The sequence below is a fragment of the Haliaeetus leucocephalus genome, unplaced genomic scaffold (genome assembly GCF_000737465.1).
Source record: "Haliaeetus leucocephalus isolate CR32 unplaced genomic scaffold, Haliaeetus_leucocephalus-4.0 Scaffold1, whole genome shotgun sequence".
Lineage (NCBI taxonomy): Eukaryota > Metazoa > Chordata > Aves > Accipitriformes > Accipitridae > Haliaeetus > Haliaeetus leucocephalus.
Window position 1 is genome coordinate 5,721,699 of NW_010972437.1, and position 22,034 is coordinate 5,743,732.

At 39.9% G+C, this 22,034-nt stretch overlaps 1 protein-coding gene across 1 annotated transcript; it reads right to left on the minus strand.

The window, feature by feature from the left end:
• Nucleotides 1-1,858: 1,858 nt before the first annotated feature.
• On the minus strand, nucleotides 1,859-21,715 carry CPO (carboxypeptidase O). The gene is made up of 11 exons (XM_010569193.1): nucleotides 21,687-21,715; nucleotides 13,620-13,686; nucleotides 12,536-12,660; nucleotides 9,877-9,991; nucleotides 8,715-8,816; nucleotides 7,824-7,928; nucleotides 7,081-7,191; nucleotides 5,265-5,355; nucleotides 4,478-4,680; nucleotides 3,438-3,522; nucleotides 1,859-2,244 (listed from the first exon to the last, which is right to left on the minus strand). The coding sequence occupies exons 1-11, from the start codon at nucleotides 21,713-21,715 to the stop codon at nucleotides 1,976-1,978; spliced, it is 1,302 nt and encodes a 433-aa protein (XP_010567495.1). The 3' UTR covers nucleotides 1,859-1,975.
• Nucleotides 21,716-22,034: the final 319 nt, after the last annotated feature.

Sequence of the window (22,034 nt, forward strand, 5' to 3'; positions counted from 1 at the left end):
GAGTGATGCTCCTGCAGGGAGAGGTGCTAATTAGTGACACCTTCTGCTACAGAGCTCAGCAACAGACGGGTCTTACTGTAAATGAGTGGTTGGTCTGGAAGGACTATGCTCTGGGGAACCTGCAGGAGTTAAACAGATTTAGCTACACCAATTGGTAATAATCTGTGGACAATGAACACAGGAGCTAAGATTTGTCAACTAATAGTACAGACAAAATGACAATAAGATGTACTTTGGAAAAATGATTGCAAGGTTTTTCCTTTTTTTTTTTTTTTTTTTTTTTTACAGTACCATGGTCAGGTGATATGCATCCTTCTCTTGGCAAAATTGGAAGAGAATTTGACAAAAGAATTTACCAGGTTCTGCCACAGATCCTCTATGAGATCTTAGCCAAGTCACTGAGTCTTGCTGTACTTTATAACTTGAGGACAGTAATATTTCAGTCCTCTCAATGCCCTTTATCTGTGAGTTTTCTGGCAGAAGCGCTTGATCTGCAATTGCCATCACTAGCCTTCAAGCAGTCAGGGGGGAAAAAAGCATTCTCTTTCCCAAAGTTGGAAATACTTTGTTGAAAATCTCTGGTTAGAACACTTTCAGTTTTCAAGTAGAATCCTGAAATTTGCTAAGAAAATCAGACATTTCATACAAAGTCTTTTTTTTTTTTTTTTTTTTTCCTTCCCCCTGGACTCTTAATTTTCTATCAGGAAAAAAAAAAAGTCTATCGTATTATCTGTAATAGCCAAGCCTGGTGGACATATTTCTGGGATGTGAGACTCCTGGATTCAAAAACAGACAGAGTACAGGTTAAAATAGGTCTTCTCTATTTCAGTGAATGCCCTGCACCCTCTGGTGTTGGCTGTAACAACACAGAAGCTCTTTCCTTGGTGTTTCCTTTCAAGTGGCTCAGGCAGAGAGTCCCTGCTCAATGGGCTGGAATGTTTCCTTTCCTCTGGCACTCCACTGAGCTTCCAGCTTCTCAGGAGAATCCCAGGCAGATCCCTGCAGGCTGCAGGCTCTCCCAAGTGATGGAGAGCCACAAAACTGGGCCCCAGTCCTTCTGCAGAGTCAGCCCCAAAGGATTAAGGTGGTTTGTAAAAGAAAGGCATCCCTCTGTAAATAGACTTTCTTTATGTACCACCTGTAATGAAATCCCTTAGGAGTCTGACTTTAGGAGAATGTTTGTCTCCACCAGTCACACAGTTTTGGAAGTTGAGGATGCAAAGAAATCACTTTCTGGTCTGCTCTGTAGGAATAGCACCCCATCCTCATCTTACTTTTCCCTTTCCCTTCTGTATTTTTGAAGGATTTGGGCAGTTTCTCTCTTCACTAATCTGACTGCATCTAAGTGACAGGGCCACATTTCTTGTCTGTCCCCACATGCTTGCACCAGCTCAAGCTCTTCAGCTTGTTTCAGGCTGCTGTTGATGGTTGCCTGATTATGACCTTTCACCAGCTTTTGAGGCCCTGTATTTTGTGGTAAATCCCAATGTGGCAGTTTAGGGAAGGAAGGTGGATGTCAAAGAAGCTATCCAATTTTCGGTAGTGGGAACTGGGGACATTTAAGTCTCACAGGCGTATTGCTAATGCCAGCAAGACCCAGGAGTCAGCAGGGTCAGGCAGTGGGGAGAATTGTGACAGAGCAGGACTGTGGTTGATGGAAAGGCTGCACAGGCCCAGGTGAGCCCCTGAAAACATGCTCAAGAACCAGGCAGTAATAGTGCTCTGCCCCCGTGCGTACTCAAGCTGGCTTCTTGCAGAGCCAGCAAGTGAAGCTTGGGAAATTGCCACAGTCCTTCACTCTTTTCCTCCTTCCCTAAAACACAGCTATCAAAACCAAAAGTGCACGCTTGTATTGTATGGGACGAGCCTTTATTGAAATACTTGACATTTAGTTCCTCTGCTCAGGTAATTTTGTCTTTTCAAAGGGACATTATACTTTGCATGGGAGTCTCTTGCTGGGTTCTCTAAGCCATTTTTAAGAAACAGTCCACGTAAGTACAACACTCAGGCAAAGGCTCAGGCCCAGACTACCAGAGGTCAGCATCACAGCCCCACCTGGGAAGTACTTCTGATCAATGTAGTCTATGATAGTTGTCACAGCCAACATAGTCTCCTCACATGTGGGTTGGATCTGGTCAGGGGGTAGAACAAATCCATGACTACCCTTGTCTCGCAGTTCAAATGTGTAGGAGAAAGGAATGCCAATCATGTGAGCCCAGTCCCGTGAGGAGCCTGAGTTACTGTCTGTGAATTTAAAAATAGACAGGAGATATATGTATTAAGCACGGTTCTTTGAAAATACTTCTTGCTATTGTTAATGCAAGATTATACCAGAACCCCTGAACTAAGCAGTAACCATTTATTACTGTGACATGGAGAGCTAAGTGCTGCAATTCTTAATTATACGAAAAGGCTTCCATGGAGTTTCCTAAGTGAAACAATCCTTCATAAGATGGTATTGTACAGTAACAGGAGATGAGTTCCAGGGATTATGTGTGTTTAGCATTTTATTGTGATTATTGTGGGGTACAAGATAGATTGGCCATTTGTCTGCTCCAGTACTTCCTTTCCTACATTGACACTGCCTGGAATTTCTTTGTATATTTGTTTTTAAGCATACTTTTGGTCAAGTCTGAAAAATTTCTGACTACTCCCTGTATCACTATTCATCTGCATCTTGGATCTTTTTTCTTATCTATTTGGTATAAGTACAAACCCTGGCAAAATGCAGTCCTAGGCATGGACAAGTTACCTTATACCGCATTGCTCATGCAGTAGGTGCCTGCGTGACTCAGGGACTGGCACAGTGACTATGCAAAACCGCATGGGTATTGGAGCCAACTACTTACTGTTCTGAGTGACTAGTGTGACTTATTGGTTACTGGGAAAAGATTGGGTTTACCAGGCAGTTTCTAGGGCCCTCTAGTCCTCTACGTAAAGGGTATCAACTAGTATCAGCCATGATGGTGTGTTCATGATGTGGCTATCCAGTTTATTAGGAGCGAGGCTGAAACCAACATATTTCTCACAGAACTGCAAACAGCTGCCATGTGATGGAGTAACTATAGACTTGATTGGGATTTTAATTTTTGCTTGGCTCCAGTGAAGACAAATAGGAGTTTTGCTGCTGACTTCAGCAGGGTCGGGATGATCTATCACCAATCTCCTTCTGTCCCCTGTGATGTATCTGTAAGGAATTCATGTAGGAACTAGGTTCTGATCAATGATTCCTTCCTTCCTTCCTGCAGTCAGCTTTATAACGTACAGTGTTATCTTGTATTCAAATGACTGTTGCTTAGGTGTTCCACCGAACCAGCCCATTAAATATTACTCAAAGAGGAAACTCAGCAAAACAGTACTTACTGATGCCTGTGACACAAGAATGACTCTCTTCTTTGAAAAACAGAGCAATCAAAGGGAAACATAAAGAAACTTACATAAAATTAAAGAGGTTGATCCTACTTCATATCTGGTCCCATACTTTCCCATCAGGGCAGCAGATGCTTTCTTTGCAACATGCATCTGTAAGTCCAAAATAGGAACAGCATTGTCATCAATGCCAGTACATTTGGCAATTATTTTGAGTGGACCAAAATTTTTGTCTCTTTCAGCTTTACATTTACATATGATGAGCTTTAAGTTTTGATATTATTAGTTCAGGACTTTATAGAAACTCATTACAAACATTTGGGCAAATTTTCTTGATTTTTTTTTAATGCGAATTATGTTGAAATTTTAAAAATTACTCTGCAATTAGGTAGAGAAGATATTTGCTTTGTTGCAAAGCTAGAGGGCTGTATCTTGGAGAATTAGAGTCTATGCTGTATAGCATCCTGATACTGACTACAGCAGTGACTGATCTCTTACACTTGTTATATCGCCATAGACTCTGTATCCCACCATCTTTAGAAACTGAGCCATAGATAGACTAAATGACTTCTCCTATGACTCATATGAAGTCTGAACCCAAGTCCTTCATGCTCTTGACTAGTGCTCCAGCTACTGGAATGTTCATAAATACACATGTTAATGAACTCAAATTAGAACACTCAGAAACTGAGGGGAGAAGTAACTAAGAAGTAGGTGCCTACTTGCCTCCCATTCTTCTAGTGAGCACATTTGGAATACCCTTTCTGAACACAATTGTGACAATCGTGTGTATAATGTGCTGGCATCCTAAAGTGCAAACACATTCTTGTATGCAGCAAGGGCTTGGTCCTCTTCTCCACTTACCTTGCATTGCAGTAACCCTATCTGTAATAGTTCAATTTTCCTGATTTAAGGTGAAGGATTAGGATTAATTCTAAGGCAAATAAACCTTGCTGATATTGCACAGAGCAGCAGTAACTCTGGGAGCCAAGCCCCTGAGTATGTCCAGCTCCTCTGAAGGAGACGCAAGAGGGCAAATAGAGTTGTGCCACATGCTACTGCCTGTACTTGTTCTCTACAAGTGTAGAAGATGAATGTTTTGCCCTACCAGTTCTTCACTGTTACTTGGAGGTTTAGTTGTGGAACCATACGGAGTGAGGATGTACTGTCCGTAGGAGTGAATTGTTAAATAGCACAAAATGTCACTCTTATTTCTTTCAATAAACTGAGCCATAGCTCTTGTATCAGGCTCTGGTTCTGGTCCAGATCCACAGAATATTTCACTGCTGCAGTTATAAGAAACACCAGTACCTGGAGAGGAATACAAAAAGTGAATCAAAGGAGAGACATATAAATGCCAGTTCAGAGGGAACAGGGAAATTTACCTTGGAGTGTTAAGGTGTGTGTTTATGTGGGCAGGGAGACTAGACAGCTCAGTGGGACTTTAACATTTTAGTCTGTTGGTATCAACTAAATTTTGCTACAAGACTGAAATATTTGACGCACATTTACAGGCTGGCTGCAACAAAAACACTCTGACACCACCACAGTGTACCACCTGCCAGGGAAACTTTGGAGGCTCCTTGAAATATATGGCAAACACAAATACTAGCTGTTAAGTAACTAACTCCTAGCATTGCTGCCTAGAGCTGATGCTTGCTCCTGCAGTGAATTAGAGGTATAGTTATATAAGCAGCAATTTTCTGCTCACAGAAATAAATGCCGGTTGAAAGTCAATGACTTAATATTTTTACAAACCATGTTTTTATTTTTACATATGTCTTGGTGACAACAAGATGAGTATTCCTTTCTTACAGGACTTCATCTTATTTCAGAGACTAGTTATTACTCTTTCTTTACATTTGCATTGCTGATCTGAAATACTTGGAACTTACTGCCCCAGGAGGAATTGAAGTTTCGGTTCAGGTCTGTCCCGTAGCAGGTGCCATTCATATGTGGAGAACGATTTTTCCTCCACAAACGATCCTAAACAAAAGTAACTTCAGTTACGTGATAACAGCTCAGTGATCCATAGGACCTAGTGATAGTACAGTGTAAAGAATCCTTTATTTTAGACCTCTGCATTCTGAGTAACTCTTGCATTGTAAAAGAGTGCAAGTCTGCATGCAAGGGTGATAAAGCTTAGTGATAGAACATTTTATCTACTACAGCCAGGCCGTCATCTTCCACAAGCCTGCATGCACCTTGAAATGAGCCTCCTGAGCTTTAAAAAAAGAGTATGCTTTTTCTGTAGTACTCAACTACTTCCATGCAGTGTTGCACTCCTAATAAAAGCTTGGCATTGTAAGGGATACCTCTGTGTCCAAGAGACAATAGCTGAACCTATGTTTGTTTCAGATTCAAGAAAATGACTGCTTTTTTGTCAGCTAATCTTGCTGCTGCTTCTTGGTTCCCTGCTATACTCACTGCTATACTTGGTTCTCTGCAGACCTTGCTGCGCTGCCTATATGAGCTTCCCAGCTGAATTACGTGTCCATCAAAGTGCAATGTGTGGTATGTCCCTGTCGTGCTTTAACCCCAGCCGGCAACTAAGCCCCACACAGCCGCTCACTCAGCCTCCCCAGTGGGATGGGGAAGAGAATAGGAAGGGTAAAAGTGAGAAAACTCGTGGGTTAAGATAAAGACAGTTTACTAGGTAAAGGAAAAGCTGCGCATGCAAGCAAAGCAAAACAAAGAATTCATTCACTACTCCCCATTGGCACGCAGGTGTTCAGCCATCTCCAGGAAAGCAGGGCTCCATCACATGTAACAGTTACTTGGGAAGACAAACGCCATCATTCCAAACGTCCCCCCCTTCCTTCTTCTTCCCCCAGCTTTATATACTGAGCATGATGTCGTATGGTATGGAATATCCCTTTGGTCAGTTGGGGTCAGCTGTCCTGACTGTGTACCCTCCCAACTTCTTGTGCACCCCCAGCCTACTCACTGGTGGGGTGGGGTGAGGAGCAGAAAAGGCCTTGACTCCGTATAAAATCCAAAACATAGCCCCATACTAGCTACTACAAAGAAAACTAACTCGTATCTCAGCCAAACCCAGCAGAGCCCCAAAACTGCCAGGGAACAAGCTGGGAGACAGCAGGATCCACATGGTGGTAGGCTGAGCCTGTTGGGCCATGCTGAGGTCCTGCATTAAAAGGTGTTTCAACTGGGCTCAGGAGCCTGGAAGCATGATGAGAGTTGCTGAAGACCAACATTTTGCATTATCCTCCATATCACAAAAGGAAGATTATTTGGGAGGGCACACCTATTTCAAAACCAAATAGCCCAATATTTGACCAATTCTCCTCTTGTCCCATGCTGCAAAGGTGCTTAGACCTATCTGCCAGTTGGGACCTCTTGCGAAGAATAACTGACTCGTCTGGATATGCTTAAGGCCATCAACCAAGACTTGAGCTGTTAGCAGGGAAGTAAGTCCATCCCCAGAAACCCAAAAGCAATTGATCCTGTGGTTTTGTCCTTCTCTCTTCCCAAGGCTCATAACACTTGCCAGGAATTTTTAGCCCTGTAATCTCAAGTGACTCCAGATTTACCAGAAGAAACAAAATCTCTCTGCCATGAGAGGATTTGTGTGAGTAATGATTCTGTCACTGTTCTCTGTTCAAATATAATTGCTATGATTGTACCTAAAATTAACCAAACATGCTGTGTATATCTAATTTTCAATCTTGTTCCTGGATTTTCACTACTTACTTTTTCCCAGGAATAGATGTAGCCATCAATATTGAGGACTGGCAAGATGTAGAGGTCCAAATTCTTCAGAAATCTGCTTATCCTTGGGTCAGATTTGTAATTTTGAAGAATCTGAAAAGAAAAAATACAGAGAACTGAGCAGAGAATCTAGTGGTAATCGCTGGAAAGAGCTAGTTTAGAACTATCATCAGGGAATCGCTCACTCCTGGATATCACCATGGTACCTAAGATCTAGTTGATCTCCAGATATGTTGAGGTGTCTACCTTTTGCCATTAACAAAGTGACAGTGTATCCAGTTACAGTGTATTTCATACGTATACAGTCTTGCAGGTATGAAAGCTACATCATAGCATATCTGTGCGCCATGTACTTCCAGTACATGTGGAATATTGCTATACCATATCTTAGGGTTGCTGTATTCCAGGGCCACTGTGGCTTTGTGATGCAGAGAGGCTTGATCCAAAAAGCACTGTGGAAAATGGAGAGATTGCTATCAAGTTGAGTGGCTTTGGAATCAGTTCAGGTGGAGGAAACAATGCGCTAACAAATATTGTCCCATATCTCATCTCAAACTGTGATTTGGACTTAGGCCTCCACAGGTATCTGTACTATGCACTAATTTTGAAAATCATATTTTAATAGAAAAAGCATAATTCTTGGTACCATGGTAGAGAAGAGAACTGAAGTATCCAAAGCGATATGGGGGTTTTTTATTATCTTAAGTGGAAAAGTGAGGACTGACTTCTTTCACAAACCACTGGCAGAAGGCTGGAGAGATCCATTCTCTGGCATGAATCCCACAGTCCATCCAAATGATCTTTTTGGTTTTATCTGATGGTTGACTGATCTGGGAGAGTGTAAAAATGATCATTTGGAAAACTGTTACATTACAATAAAATAGCCTAGCATAATACAGAAAGAAAAGGATGTGCCTTGATATGCCATTGAGCCATCTGAGATTATTATTATTATTATTATTATTATTATTATTATTACAGATATCATTATGACAAGCTCTCTTTCCTAATCACCCCATCGCTGTAGTATTGCAGGGCAAGAGTTTTAAAGTGTCTGTTGAGCAGGAGTGTCAATAAAACAGCTTCTTTTTAATTTATATTAGTCATTCGCAGGACTGGTTTTTCTTACTTTGAGATTCTTTCTTTTTAGAAGGGGAAGCACAAAAAGGCAGGGAATCTAATTTTACTCAGTGATAGGAACAGATTAGACAATAACTAACCCAATTGTTAAGAATATGGTTTTTACTAGAGCATCTGATAAAAAATGTCACGGAATACTCCTAGCAGAAAGGGTATATGCTGTAAAAAGTAATAAAAACAAAAAATCAAAAGTCTTTATCCTCACACACAGCTGTTGCCAACCTAGTTTTAGCTTGATTTGTAATTCTAAACAAGACTTCAGCTAAATTTGTTGTTTTCACTGCATAATAACAATAGCAAGGTTATGGTGATAGTGTATATGAAAGTTGGCAAATCTTACTGTACTGTAGAGTAAAACCATCTCCTGTTATTTCAGTGAATTGGGATGAGCACTGTCTTAGGAAAGATCTGAATCGTGTCTTCTCCTGTGTACTTTTTTGTGCCTTTTATTCATTTTAAGAAAATTCCTCTCTTACCTGCAGATAATACGTTGTTCGATTCTCAATTGTCTTCCCCAGGTAGTGCTGAGTCACCAGCTTGCTGTTGCTCTTCTGGATCTGAGTCATCCATTGATAAATCTAAAGTAGTCACAGAGAATTCTTGGTCCAAAGTGGGAGTTTCCTTTTCTTTCCCACCTCCATTTCCAGATTAAACTATTTTCTTTGCTTAGACAAGCAATGTTTTCCTCAGAGCTTATTTCAATTTGTGATATCACTTAACACTCATGGAAGGCCTTTCACTTGCCTCTGAGCAAAGACATGGTCATATCTTGCTGCGTGTTAGAAGATAACATCACTGCAATACAACACTGATACTCTATTCTGGGTCTCATTCAACATGCCCATCCTATTGGGCATCTTTCTGTTGACTTCACCAGACATGGAGCCACGCCATCAAATCTTCAAAACGGTATTACAGTCTCTTCCCTATCAGTACTGATTTTCTACATCTGAGTTCAGCAGCAGTCATCCCCAATGGGTAGCTCAAACAAAATATACATGAGGATTAACTCTGTTCTCTGACTCTTATTATGTGGCTAGGAGGAAGAATACCACCATGCTCTGCCTTTATCCAGGCTTACCCACTGGTCTGTGAAACATAGCACCAAGAAGTCTTCACCACCCACCCTCATGACATTATTCTCTCCTGAAGTGTCAAAAACCTGTCCTTAAATTAATTCTTTCTACAGGTCTGCCACTGTTCACCTCTTCTTCCTCATTGGCATTCCAGAGACCACAATAGTCATTGCACTTCACCTTTGGCTCAGCCTCAAACATACTGGGGCTTAAATGAATAAATACTAGAGATAGTGATAAAGCATAATAGGGTAGAGAGGTAGCAAACCAACCAACTGAACCCCAGAATATTATCTGCAAAACAATATGGCTGCTTCATGCAGAGCATTTAGGCTTTGGTCAGGGAGGAATTGAGGATTTAATCAAAATCAACGGCAAATTCATGTTCAATTCAACGAGGCCAAGATTCTAGTCAAATGCTAAGGACTGATTCTGCAAAGAAGAAAGCCAGAAGGAGCTCCACAGACTTCAGCTGAGCTTTCTGCAAGCACAGAGTTGTTTGCTGTGGCATTTACAAAATAGCAGCAACAAAGAAAGCAAGCAGATTTAGGTTCCTCTTTACCTCTTCCATTGTATGATACTGGGTGTAGACATAACCTTCTGGGACCTGCGTGTGGCTGGTCCTCTCCCTTCGCATGCTCTGATCCACAAGTTCCTGCACATCAGATATTAGGACTCTGAGGGGAGAGGAAAGGGAGAGATAGAAAAGAAAACAATGCCTAACAGTTGCTGCAGAACTATCATGGTGTGTACATTGCTTATATCAACAAATGAAAGGATTTAACCTCTTCTCTTGTGGGCTGCCTGGCAAATTCATCACCATCAACATAATGGTTACTTCCATGTAAGAGAAAGTTCAAAGTACTGAGAGTTTCACTGGGTTTTAACAATAAAGTAATAATTTTCCCAGGTTTTTTTTAAAGATTGACAACCTTCTACAAAAAAATGTTCAATATCTTTCTTTTCTTTACCACTTCTACTTCTGGGCAAAACTTTAAAATAACACATTTTGGGAAAAAGAGGGAAAAGTGAAAAATTTAAGATTAGGGTTTCACCGTATTTTATGGAGACATTTTCAATTTGCAAAGACTTCACGGAAGTATTTATTGCAATACACAAAACATCAGAACAAAACCCCTCTTTCCTCCAAAAAGCTCTTCTTGCTTTTTAGCCACAAATTAGTTCAGAAATGGGTATAGCACAGGAGTGATTCCATGATCAAGGGAGTCAATACAACCTTTTCCCTGGCTTCAGAGGACTTTGGACCTGCACTATGCTTTCTCACTGCAATCAGCCCCTTGTAACACTGTTACAAATCTGTGCTCATTGTAAACTCTTGTGATAAGACAATTGCAAAGGTACCTTAAACATTGTTGATTTCAAACGCTGAAAGTGCTAATAGGCTATTCTGCTGACAGTAGCACTGATCGGCATTTCTGGAAACTGCACATAAGAAACTTTTAAGAGTAGTTACAGCTGACTTTCACTCTGAGCTTTGATGTTTATTCGCATCTGAACTTCAAACTAAAATTCAGGCAGTGCAAATTCCCATGAACTGAAACCACACATGCAAAATGCCTTATCAGAGCTCTGGAGAATTGAAAACCCAGAGTCTGACACAGTCAGAATATTGATGTCCTGATTATAATTTGTCATTTATGTCTCTATCATTATATACCTAACTGTCATGTTACCTTCTTTGCATGTCAACTGCCTTCTAAAAGGTGGTTCCTGCTTTGAATTTTATAGGAACTTTAACTCTAACATTGCCGTACTCATCTCAACCCTTTTTCAATACAAAGCCAGAATTTCAGCTTGACTATTAAAAATTACCCACCTCTTTCTTTAGGACCCTACACAAGGTGGAAACAGTTCTGGCCCCAATCCAGGGGAAAAAAAAAAAAAAGATTAAGCTGCTATCTTCAGTTTAGTCTTTAAATTTCCACTAGAAACAGTTGAAACTATTAGAAAATTAAGAGCCTTGACATAAAGAAGAGGTTAAATATCTTCTGGAATGTTGTCTAAGTCCTGAATATCTAAACCTGATGCTAGATCATTTGTACTGGCTCCCACCTCATCTCTCTTCATCTCTGGTTGTCAGGGCATCACACTTACTAAAAAAAAATTTGTCAGGCAAGATGCAGGATGTCAAGATCAGCTTTAACTCTAAACAGCTTTGAAGTGGCACCAATTGTCCTTTAACTTATCTTGGATTGGTAAATGGCAGTGTATGTCCATAGGCCATTTGTCACCAGCCCTGATAATGACTACAGGTTTGTTTATATGAAATATAGCTAGCTATCTACTGGTTACCTGAAAAAGTCAGTTACACATGGGAATGGAACTGTGTGAGGAATAGATGTTATTGAATCCCATTTGGCTTTATAAACACTCTTTGTATCTGGATTAGATCTTCTGGTTGGAAGTAGAAGTGTGGCAGTTAGTGAAGATGTGTGGCTGGGTAGGTGTGATAAAGCATCATGAGCCATTTGCAGCTCCTGGCTCCCAATTGCGTGCGCAGTGGGGACCTGCCACAGGGACTCTTGTCCCAGGCTTGGATGTCTGTTTGGCTGGATGGTGCCAGGAAATTCTTACCAGCCTGGCAGGGGAGGAGAGGATAGGGGTAGGAAACTGCAGCCTTGAAGAAACTGGCTGAATATTCATTTTGAAAGGGCTCTTCTCAAAACCAGAGCAGCAACAAAAGACAGGGAAGGAAAAGCAGAGCTACAGAGACTGCTTCGCTGCAGTCACACTAATTAAACCTTTGGCTTGTCCAAAATAGGGAGGACCTTGTGTTCAAGTATCCATGGTTTCCAAGAGCAAACCATGCTCCTATAAGTAGTGGTTGTACCAAGTTTGGCTTCCTTTAGTTTAGACTAAAAAAACTGAGCCATATATCCAAGTGCCATCCTCTGCTGCTGAGAAGTCAACAGCAGGAAACAAGACAGATTGAGCTGTCTTGGATCCCAGCTCCAAATTCACAATCCAGGCTAGATGGAAGGTGAATAAGCAGGGCATAGGGGAAAGTGCTTTTGAGACTCTAAGGTATATATAGCATCTGTGCATTGGGCAGGTGAAGGTAAGTTGGAGGCACTTGGAACAAAGGTTGGATCCTATCATCAGTACTTGCTGACTGTTCATTGGAAAGGGCTAGGTCCTTTTGTGATAGCAAGGAAGACTGTTAAAGCCAGCCCTTCCCATCAGGAAATTAGAGGTTGTACTTGTAAGAGATCATATGCTGATCTAAGCTGTCTTTCACCTCCTGCACCAAAGGGGCTGGGACCCTCATGTGCAGGTCTTCTCCAGCCCAGATGTCTTCAGGCAGCAGGGGCTTCCACAAATCCAGCTGTGCAGAGGAGAAGAAAGAAATGCACAAATCAAGCTCTGTTTTCAGAATGAGAAAATATATTTAAGATAGAGTAGCTGCATATCAATAAATGGAAGAAGTTTTCCTTCAAATTCTCCCCTTAGCTATTCTCCAGCCATCTGTTCATAGAGCATGCAGCACAGGCTTAGTGTTTCCATTGACTCAGGCACCACTGGTAAGGAGCAGCACCTTCACAGAGCCGTGAAAGGAAACTAACTTCTTCCCACAAATTTCTTCAGGTAGTGGAAGGGCAACTCCACCCTACACTAAGAAAAAAAAAGCTAGGTAAAACTTTTTCAAGTTTACTTTAATCTTCATTCCTGTTGTCGTGGTTTAACCCCAGCCAGCAACTAAGCACCACGCAGCCGCTCACTCACTCCCCCCCCATCCAGTGGGATGAGGGAGAAAATCAGGAAAAGAAGTAAAACTCCTGGGTTGAGATAAGAACGATTTAATAGAACAGAAAAAAAGAAACTAATAATGATAATGATAACACTAATAAAATGACAACAGTAGTAATAAAAGGATTGGAATGTACAAATGATGCGCAGGGCAATTGCTCACCCCCCGCCGACCGACACCCAGCCAGTCCCTGAGCGGCGATTCCCCACCCCGCCCCTTCCCAGTTGCTAAACTAGATGGGATGTCACATGGTATGGAATACACTGTTGGCCAGTTTGGGTCAGGTGCCCTGGCTGGGCATGAAAAGCTGAAAAATCCTTGACTATAGTCTAAACACTACTGAGCAACAACTGAAAACATCAGTGTTATCAACATTCTTCACATACTGAACTCAAAACATAGCACTGTACCAGCTACTAGGAAGACAGTTAACTCTATCCCAGCTGAAACCAGGACACCTGTCCAAAGTTACATGCAAATTTTACAGCCCAAGACCTCACTCTGCTTTTTGGGTACACATAGTTATTCTTACTCACCAGTAAACTGCTGCCAAGATGCTGGACTTGCTGAAATGTTTCTGGCACAATATGCAAAACCTGATCCCTGGAAATTCAGCAAAGAGACAAGATCAGTTTTAATGTCTGTTAAAGTATCCATGATTTCATAAGTCAAAGGGAGATATTTTGTTATGTAGAAGGAAGACAGAGCATGTAACTGAGCGCTGTTCCAATAAAAACATGTCTGAGTGATGAATTCCTGGAACGTTTTAGCTACAAATAGGACTAAGTGATGTGAGTTTTCTGTTGCTAGAGCATTAGGTTAACTCTGCTTCCTTGCCAGTGGCAATTCTTTATTCAACATACCAGCTTCACTGAAGCCAACTGCTCGCATGAGCCCTAGTGTATGTTTCTGCCTTTGCAGGACCAGGGCCAAAACAAGATCATTCTAATATATAATAAACTATTTATTTGATAAGATGTCACTGATTTTTCCTCCTGTTTGGGAATTATTCAATTATTCCAGATAGACTTGGTGCTTTGCTGATCTACTTAAGCATGCAAAAACATTAAAGCACCATGATAAATGAACATTGCTAAGAGCTTGAGATGCTCACAAAGCGCTTGTCGTGAGAATAGCCAATTTATTGCACAAATAGTGAATAGTACAGTCTCCAGAATTGTATATTCTTACTGAATTCCCAGGAAACAAAAATTTCTAGTACAGGATCTGTCATTTTATATTTCTAGAAAAGACACACAGGTCCAGTGTCTGAGTATGTATTTTCATGAGGTCCCATGAAACTTTCATTTACTACAGGCTTAATTGAAAAAAATATCGAAAGTTTACAAAGAACAAATTAAAATGGTTGGAAATGCAGAAAAAGCAAATCTGTATGTTTTATTAAAAAACCCTTTGTAATTATTTTTCTAATTTTTTTTCAGTGTTCGTTCAGATCAACTTTCCAGGACTGATAGCAAGCATGACATTTCTAATGAAAGAGTTTCATAATGAGGAGCGGATTTTGACGACTACATTACATTACTCAGAGGTGAGATAACAGCTACCTGCTACTGATGTGATACCATGGGGAACCCGAGAAATGTTTGTATTTGTTAGTAACTAATAACTACTACTTCACAGTCTCCTTCAGTGACTTCAGTGGGCCTTGGAACCTTTACAGGACAAGTACAAAAGAAGAACATTTTACTTTTAAAGCTTTTGTAACAGAAATTCTTGTTGCAAAATCCTTACATGGCTTTTTATTAAAGCCATGGTCATTATAACGCACTCCCATCATCTGAACTGCAACTGTTATCATTTGTGCTTCCATACAGAAATGTACAATTATCAGTTTAATATACATGCAAACAGAATTCACTATTCATTCACATTATCCACTGAAAAATAGGGGGATTTTGTTTTTTTTACATCTCTCCTGAAAATATCACCTTGGCTGTTAGAGGAACGTAGAACTTGATAGTTGAAATGGGCTGTTTACTGCTGGTTTAGGAGATGCTGTTAGCATATAGGACCCTCATCTATGGGGCAAAATGAATACATTTGCATTGCTAATGATTTGGTACAACAGCCATATCTTTGTAATAAACCTTGTAGATGCAGGATAAACATCTTTGCTAGGAGAATAAACATCTCAGCTGCAGTTCAGAGTTTATTCTCTCTAAATGCCTGGGCTTGCTTTGCTCTTTGTCTATCAGGAAGGGAAACAATATCCTGTAATATCTTTCTATCCTCATTGACATTATGTCTTAATTACACCAAATGAAAGAAATGCCAGACAGTCAGATTGCTGCCAGATGGCCAGCTCTTATTTACTGATAAACCTTTTACAATAGCCAGTGTGGAGACAAATCATTTTTAATAGTAAACTAAGATTAGAAAGCACACACTTGTTTATGATTATGGACTAGGATTCTCAGTTGAGAAGTGCAAAGTCAGCCCATGTGACCACGTGAGAACATCAGGTTTTTAAATGCTACAGTTAAGTTTTCTTACCAAATTAAAGGACTGTTCTCAGCACAAGCTGTGTTTCCTTGGATGCTCATAGATTTGATGTTTCATTTAAGTTGTTGAACAGAACAAGTGACAGTGAAAATGGGCTTTACTAGTCATTTCATCTTTGTACAGGTACTGCCCACCCGAAGTCACACTGACCATTCAGTTAAGTGTGTTTTTAAATCCCATGCAAGTAATCAACAGGTTCAGTCCTGGACAGCAATTAGAAACAATAATGAACGCTACCTTACCAAGGATCTGTTGAATTCTATTCAGTGAAGTCGACAGGCTCTGACTGCATCCCTGATACAAATCTAAAGACTAAATATTATCCAAGGGAAATAACACATTTTAAAGAGAGAAGCAGTGACTCTGTATGCTTTGCCAGGAGAGTTGTTGAATGGGTATACTATGAAGGAACTTACTTGCAGTACGTATTACTTGGTTTTCTCTCCTTTTTAAAACTATATTCTTGGGATATAATTAGTCTAGAGGCATTCAGCACTGGGCTACTTTCTCTGTTTACTTTAGAAAATTCCATGTATAAACTTGTATGTGGATAGCTGGCCTCCACACTATTTTTGTGCCCCTCCTGCAAATCCCAACTGCTGTAAAGGCAGAGTGACTTCTCATTCCTTGTAAAGTTGAGGGTGAATGAAACAAAATAGTTTAGATAGATAGGCAAACAGCATAATTTTATATCACTCATTTTCTTACGAAGCAGAACTGAGAGTGGAGAATACAGCAAAACTAGACATTTCATACTTTTTGAAAACATTAATCAGTAATAAAAAATGTGATAATCTCATTCTCTGAACACCTTGGGGTGAAGATTGTCCGGACCAACTCCATTAGCTTTTTTTTTGTTATTGTTACAGATTTCCAACAGGGGTTCAGTATCTGAGCTGCTTTTGAGACACCATCTTTTCACATAATCTCAGCTGTCTTTTATTAATGGATATAATTTTGCTCAGTCATCCCCCCCCCCCACTTTATACTCAGAAAAGGCATTTTATTTCTACAGCATCTGATTTCAAAGTTCGTTATGAAAGATGCTAAGCCAAATGAATTTCAGCTAATGGAAGCAGAGCATCCTGAGGTACATTTGAGCAGCATTCTGTGTCTCCTTTGGCTGCAGCCATATCTTTGTTGGCTTGGATTTGGTTCACTCTTTCTTCATTTCCCATCTTTATGTTTTCTTTCCAAATCTTACAAAGCTTACAGCTTACTAACCCTATCTCCAGGTTTTCAGTTCATAATTGTTATTACTCTTCTTACACAGTTCCTGGGAATTTCACTGCACAATTCTTAATGATACCCCATTCACACTCACCTGTCATATTGCAAATTCAAGCTGTGTTTTCCAGGAATTAGGACCCCCAGAGAAAAGATGATCCCAAGAAAAAGCCACATCTTTGTGCAAAGAACCCAGCCCCAACAGTGCAGGACTGGAGAGGAGGAGAATAGATCTGGACTGAACACTTTATTTGTACAATTATAATATATAACCAGACTTATTCTGGAAGGGAACTTGCCCTTGTTGAATCATTAACTTCACTTTTAAATAGTTCTACTTTTTCTTAATTCTCCAAGCTCTCTTCCACACCCCAAAACACAAACACATAAAAATAACAATATTCTCACTGAAGCACTTCTTCTGAGAAGTAAGAAGATTTTTCTATGTCACCTTAAAATATTTGAAAATGTTATGTGACAAAGTTGGTAGTCATTGGAGAAAGTGTTATCTGCAAGGTCCACAGCAACTAGTTGAAGGTTAGCTTATAAAAATCAGAGGGATGGGAAGAACAAGAGAACAGTGGTAAAACAAGCTCCATCCTTGCTCCCTTCCTGTGTTTGTGCCTTTGTGGAGCACTTCTTTGACCTCTTAACTGCAATTCTGTCACTTGCCTAGCCAAAAAAAGGACATGAAAGAAACAACCAACATTCCTGTGAAAGGAAAAGACGGGGACATCAGAGTCTCATCTAAACCACTTTCAGTTGGACCAGATCAGTATCTGGCCACAGACTATCAACTTTACACTGTCATAAAGAGTGTTTTTGTTATATACTCCAAACAGTGGGCTGGTTACTATCTGAAATATTTAATTTCTTGCTTAGTTCATATATTGAGAGTAAACAGTTGAATTCCTTCCTTCATAGACTACAGTTAGACATATAACACATTTCTTCAGAAAACTCAGCTTCTCTCTTGGACTAAAGCTATCCCATGGTGATTCAATGCAGAAAACTGCATGGATTTGCGGTGAAGAGAGTCCAGTAAGTCAGTTTGTTTGTGTACACATGCAATGGACATTAACTGTAATTATAGTATCTTTGTAAATCTTTCTCAGTGAAGTATGAGTTCCACTTACAGTACTACCAAGGCTGTCATCAAGGAAACAGGCAGCAGAACTGTCCCAGTATAAAAGAGGAACAGCTTAACTCAAAAGTGTGTTCTCACAAAACCAGGCTGCATGCAAAAGAATATGTCCTTCATAAATCACACCAGACCCTTCCCATTTTATTGCCAGTTTAACCTGCTCAACTTCCTGAACCTGAAAATGGTGAATATTTCCCTCCACATAGATATCCAACCCACAGTGACTTCCAGAAGAGCTGAAGGAAGTCCAGTTTACAGGATTAGAGGCAGCTCCATTTGTGAGGAATCAGAAAAACAAACTCATGTTGGCAGACCATATTCCATATTGACACTCAGGACATCTGCTCAGATAATCTTTGGTTTTGCTTCCTTTGTCTCTACCACTGCTATGAGGTGGACTAATGTTTTGAAGTCTTCTGCAGTGTTGTCTGTGCCCTTTTACCAGAGCTGGCTTTGAACTGGGGTTCAATCCCTTGACAGGGACTCAGAATCTAGGAACAAGAGAAATGGAGTCATAGAGAAAAAAACAAAAGGCTTCAACTTTTTTTTTCTCTTGCAAAAAAAGATATGCACAAATGGAGCAAATCATGATATGTACTAAAGTTCAACTCCAGCCCAAAGCTTACCCCTCCATGCTGAAAGCAGAAGCTATTTATTCCGTGGTGAAAACATTACTCCTATGATTCCAAATAGTTATGAAGATAGATAGGGTCATTTTGTTTAATGGGCATAGGATTCAGAAGAAATGACAGTTGCTTGCTAAGTCTTTGATTCAAATTCCTTTGAAGTCTAGTTGATTTTAATGGGCTTTAGATGAAAGTCCTGTACAAATAATCACGGACTTTTCTCACTGATTTAAAAAATGGACTTGTTTTGGGACTTCAGGAAAAGATTTGTTCATGAAAGAAAATACTTAAGTATGTACTTAACATTCAGCTTGCAAGCAGCATTGCTGAATTCAGAATAAGAGCCATTAGAGACATTATTCTGCCACCAATGCAAAAATATCTTGGGATGAACAGTTAACTTCAACAAGCCTGTTGCCCTCTTGGGCATAAATAATGTCTCTCTCAGTAATAAAGTCAGTTCTTTGGTCAGGTTCTTACTGGCAGCTGCTTATCTTTCTAGCAAATGTGGAAGGCAGCTTAATCCATTTATTCCCTCCTTGAAAACTGTGCAAAAAGGCATGGGACAGTCTGAGGAGAGGAAAGGTCGTAAACATATGGCACAAACATGCCATATGAAACCATGTGGTGTCCTTTCTTCCAAACAAGTTTACTTTGCAGTTCTTCCATACATTCTTCTTAGAGCTTCAGAGCATTTTTTCAGCATCACTTTAGCCTCTCAACTGCCCTGTGAGACAAGCAAATATTATTTCCACTACTTAAAAGATTAAGAAAAAAGGGGGAAAAGTGACTCCCCAAGGTGACATAGGAGCACTGCTGCAGAGCCAGGAATAGAATTCAGATCTCCTGACTCCCTGTCTGGTGCTTCCTTAAATATATGACCATCTGCTCTCCTGCTGGAAGTATAGATACTATATGCTGACTCCAACAAGCTGGCTGCTAAGCCTGTTAGTTTATCCTCTTTTTATCCCATACTGATATCATCTCAAGCTAAGCTTTTGGCCTGGAGTCAAAGTGATTTCCAGTGTTTGAATGATTCGACCTGCTTGTTATTGTTTTAACCTTGCACCACACATATGCTCAGCTATTTGTGACTTATCTGCATACAGTCTGTGTAGCAATAGCCGCAAGCTAGAACTGTTTTGTTTAAAGATTCCATACTGAAGCATACCACATGTTTTAAACAACTATCATATAGTGGTGAGTTTGATCCTGGTAGCTGCCTGCACCCAGATTTCCTGCTGAGCTGCATGTAACTTTCAAGGACAAAATGCTTATTAAAAAGACAAAAAATTTACACAATTGTGTGTCCCCACAAACATCAGTTCATCATGTTAAGCTTTCCCAGTTCCACAGCTAAATCCTGCACTGACTCCATCTGAACTAAAAACCAAACTAGAGCTAAATGGTATTCAACACGATCAACATTTTTTTTAAATCATCACCTTGATTCTGAGAAAATAATCCTCCAGTAAATCTCCTTCTCTGCAGAAAATTCACAGTGTGCGTCCAAGACAGAATCATCACTCGGTAGGGTCAATACAATAGCATGCTGACTAATGTGCCTTAAATCCTAGTCTTCTATATCCTCTGGTTATCACTGTAGCTTTACTTGGAGGAAGCACACAATGAATGGACAGTGTCTTTCCCATTGACTTGTCATAGGAGATAGCTTATTCTATAGGTATTGTCTTTTTCTATGAGTACTAAAAGATATTTCTGTCTTTCTGAGCAATGTTCAAAATATTCCAATTCATTCTACGATATTAAGTATATGGTCTTAATTCTATAGCATATGAATATTCAGCAATACATTGTGTGGTCTGCAATGTGAATCATTGTTCCTCTCAGTATGCCAAGTCTTCAACTTTCACAGCTTTGTTAGAGAAAGGTTTTTCTGAAATTCTTTGGACTTCATTGTGATTTGACAGTGCTAACTGTTCTTAAGCCTCGTTAGCTTCAGCAACAGTCCTAGCATAAGTGGGAATATACTGGACACTATGCTAAGTTATGACAATTCTCTTCTAGAGTCATCTTGCTGAGTTTTCCTCTCTCTCTCTCTTTCTCTGAGATTACACTGAAAACACCCCATTAACCTTACATTTGGGATTTTAAAATAATATTAAACCAGAAAGAATTCCAGCCAACATGCACTAGATTAGAATGACATTACTAGCAAACTTTAAAATTAGTTCCATTAAGTCAACCTTAAGTGTCCTGCAGATCAAATGACATAGGATACTTAAGCTTTAGCTTAGTGGAACTAGTTTGATGATTGATACATGAGTTGTTAGTAATTTCAAGAGATACACATTTACAGGTACTTTCAAAGATTTCTACATAGTTTTTACAGCATTTATACACATGCTTTCATATTTTGAGCCAGAACTGGAAATATTAGTGTGTTGTGTTAGTGTGGGAAATAACACCTGCCTTTTCTCCACAAGTCCCATGATGCAGTTTTTAGACAGCCTTGTTATCAGAGAGGAGCTTCAAGTACCCATTCAGTAAGCAGTTCCTTATGGAAACGGGCTGAAGCAGGCTGACAAAATCTGTATTGGTTTAATTAGGTTGGCAGAGCAGCTTCCTCAGACACCATTTTCTTTACCTAGAAAAGGAGAATGTTATTAGTGAATTCTCTTTCCTTAATAACAGGTGGCCTGTTATTTTTCCTTCATCCTTTAGACAGCAAAATATCACTGCTAAGGAACCTTGAGCTGGTCCTTTAACATACAATCGGAATTCAAGATTATGTTTACCACCTGTTACTAAAAGGTAACCAACACTATTGGTTCAGTTCTAGGAGTTAAGGGTGATCACCTTCATGAGGAGTTGTGCACAAAATCCTACAGTCCTTATGTAAACACAATTCCTATGGGAATTTCTATGGCAATTTAACTTAAAAAAACCCTGGTAGTATATTTCAGGTGCAATCGTAAGTTGTTGGACCCAAAGTCCACACATACAAGCTGGCTGCAAAATATTGCCCTTGTAGTTTGATCAAAGGAAAGATTCAGTTTGCTGACAGTTTTTAATGTGCCTGAATCTACTGTCAGAAAGACCAGTTGGATTTTCTCACTCACCTTCTCCAGGCCTGAAAACTTTCCCTCATGATGACATGATTAGAACTTATAATTTCAAAGGTATTGCTCTGGGGGAAAAGGATTATCAGAAGTGTTTGATCCTATATCAATGTTCTGAGTGGGCAAGAATTAGACAAAAAGCCTTGATTTTGTGAAGAAACAAAACTTCCTGTAAACCTTTAGCTGTCAAAGCAATATGTTGTTTGTTTTAATTAGGCCTTTTTAAAGAGGATGTCACATAAGATTAAAAGCCTATCTTGTATTTGTAAATAAAATAATTACCTTTGTAAGTAAATAAACTAGTATTATTTTATTGCTACTAGCAGAACTGTAAAGGACAACACATAA

What these genes read in the sequence shown, in the direction of transcription:
- CPO (XM_010569193.1), bottom strand. Translation starts at nt 21,715, where the DNA reads ATGAGGGAAAGTTTTCAGGCCTGGAGAAG. An exon ending in AGTATCATACAATGGAAGAG is followed by an intron (nt 8,817 to 9,876) that starts GTAAAGAGGAAC and finishes TGACTACTTTAG; the next exon opens with ATTTATCAATGGATGACTCA. An exon ending in ACATCTATTCCTGGGAAAAA is followed by an intron (nt 5,356 to 7,080) that starts GTAAGTAGTGAA and finishes ACTTTTGTTTAG; the next exon opens with GATCGTTTGTGGAGGAAAAA.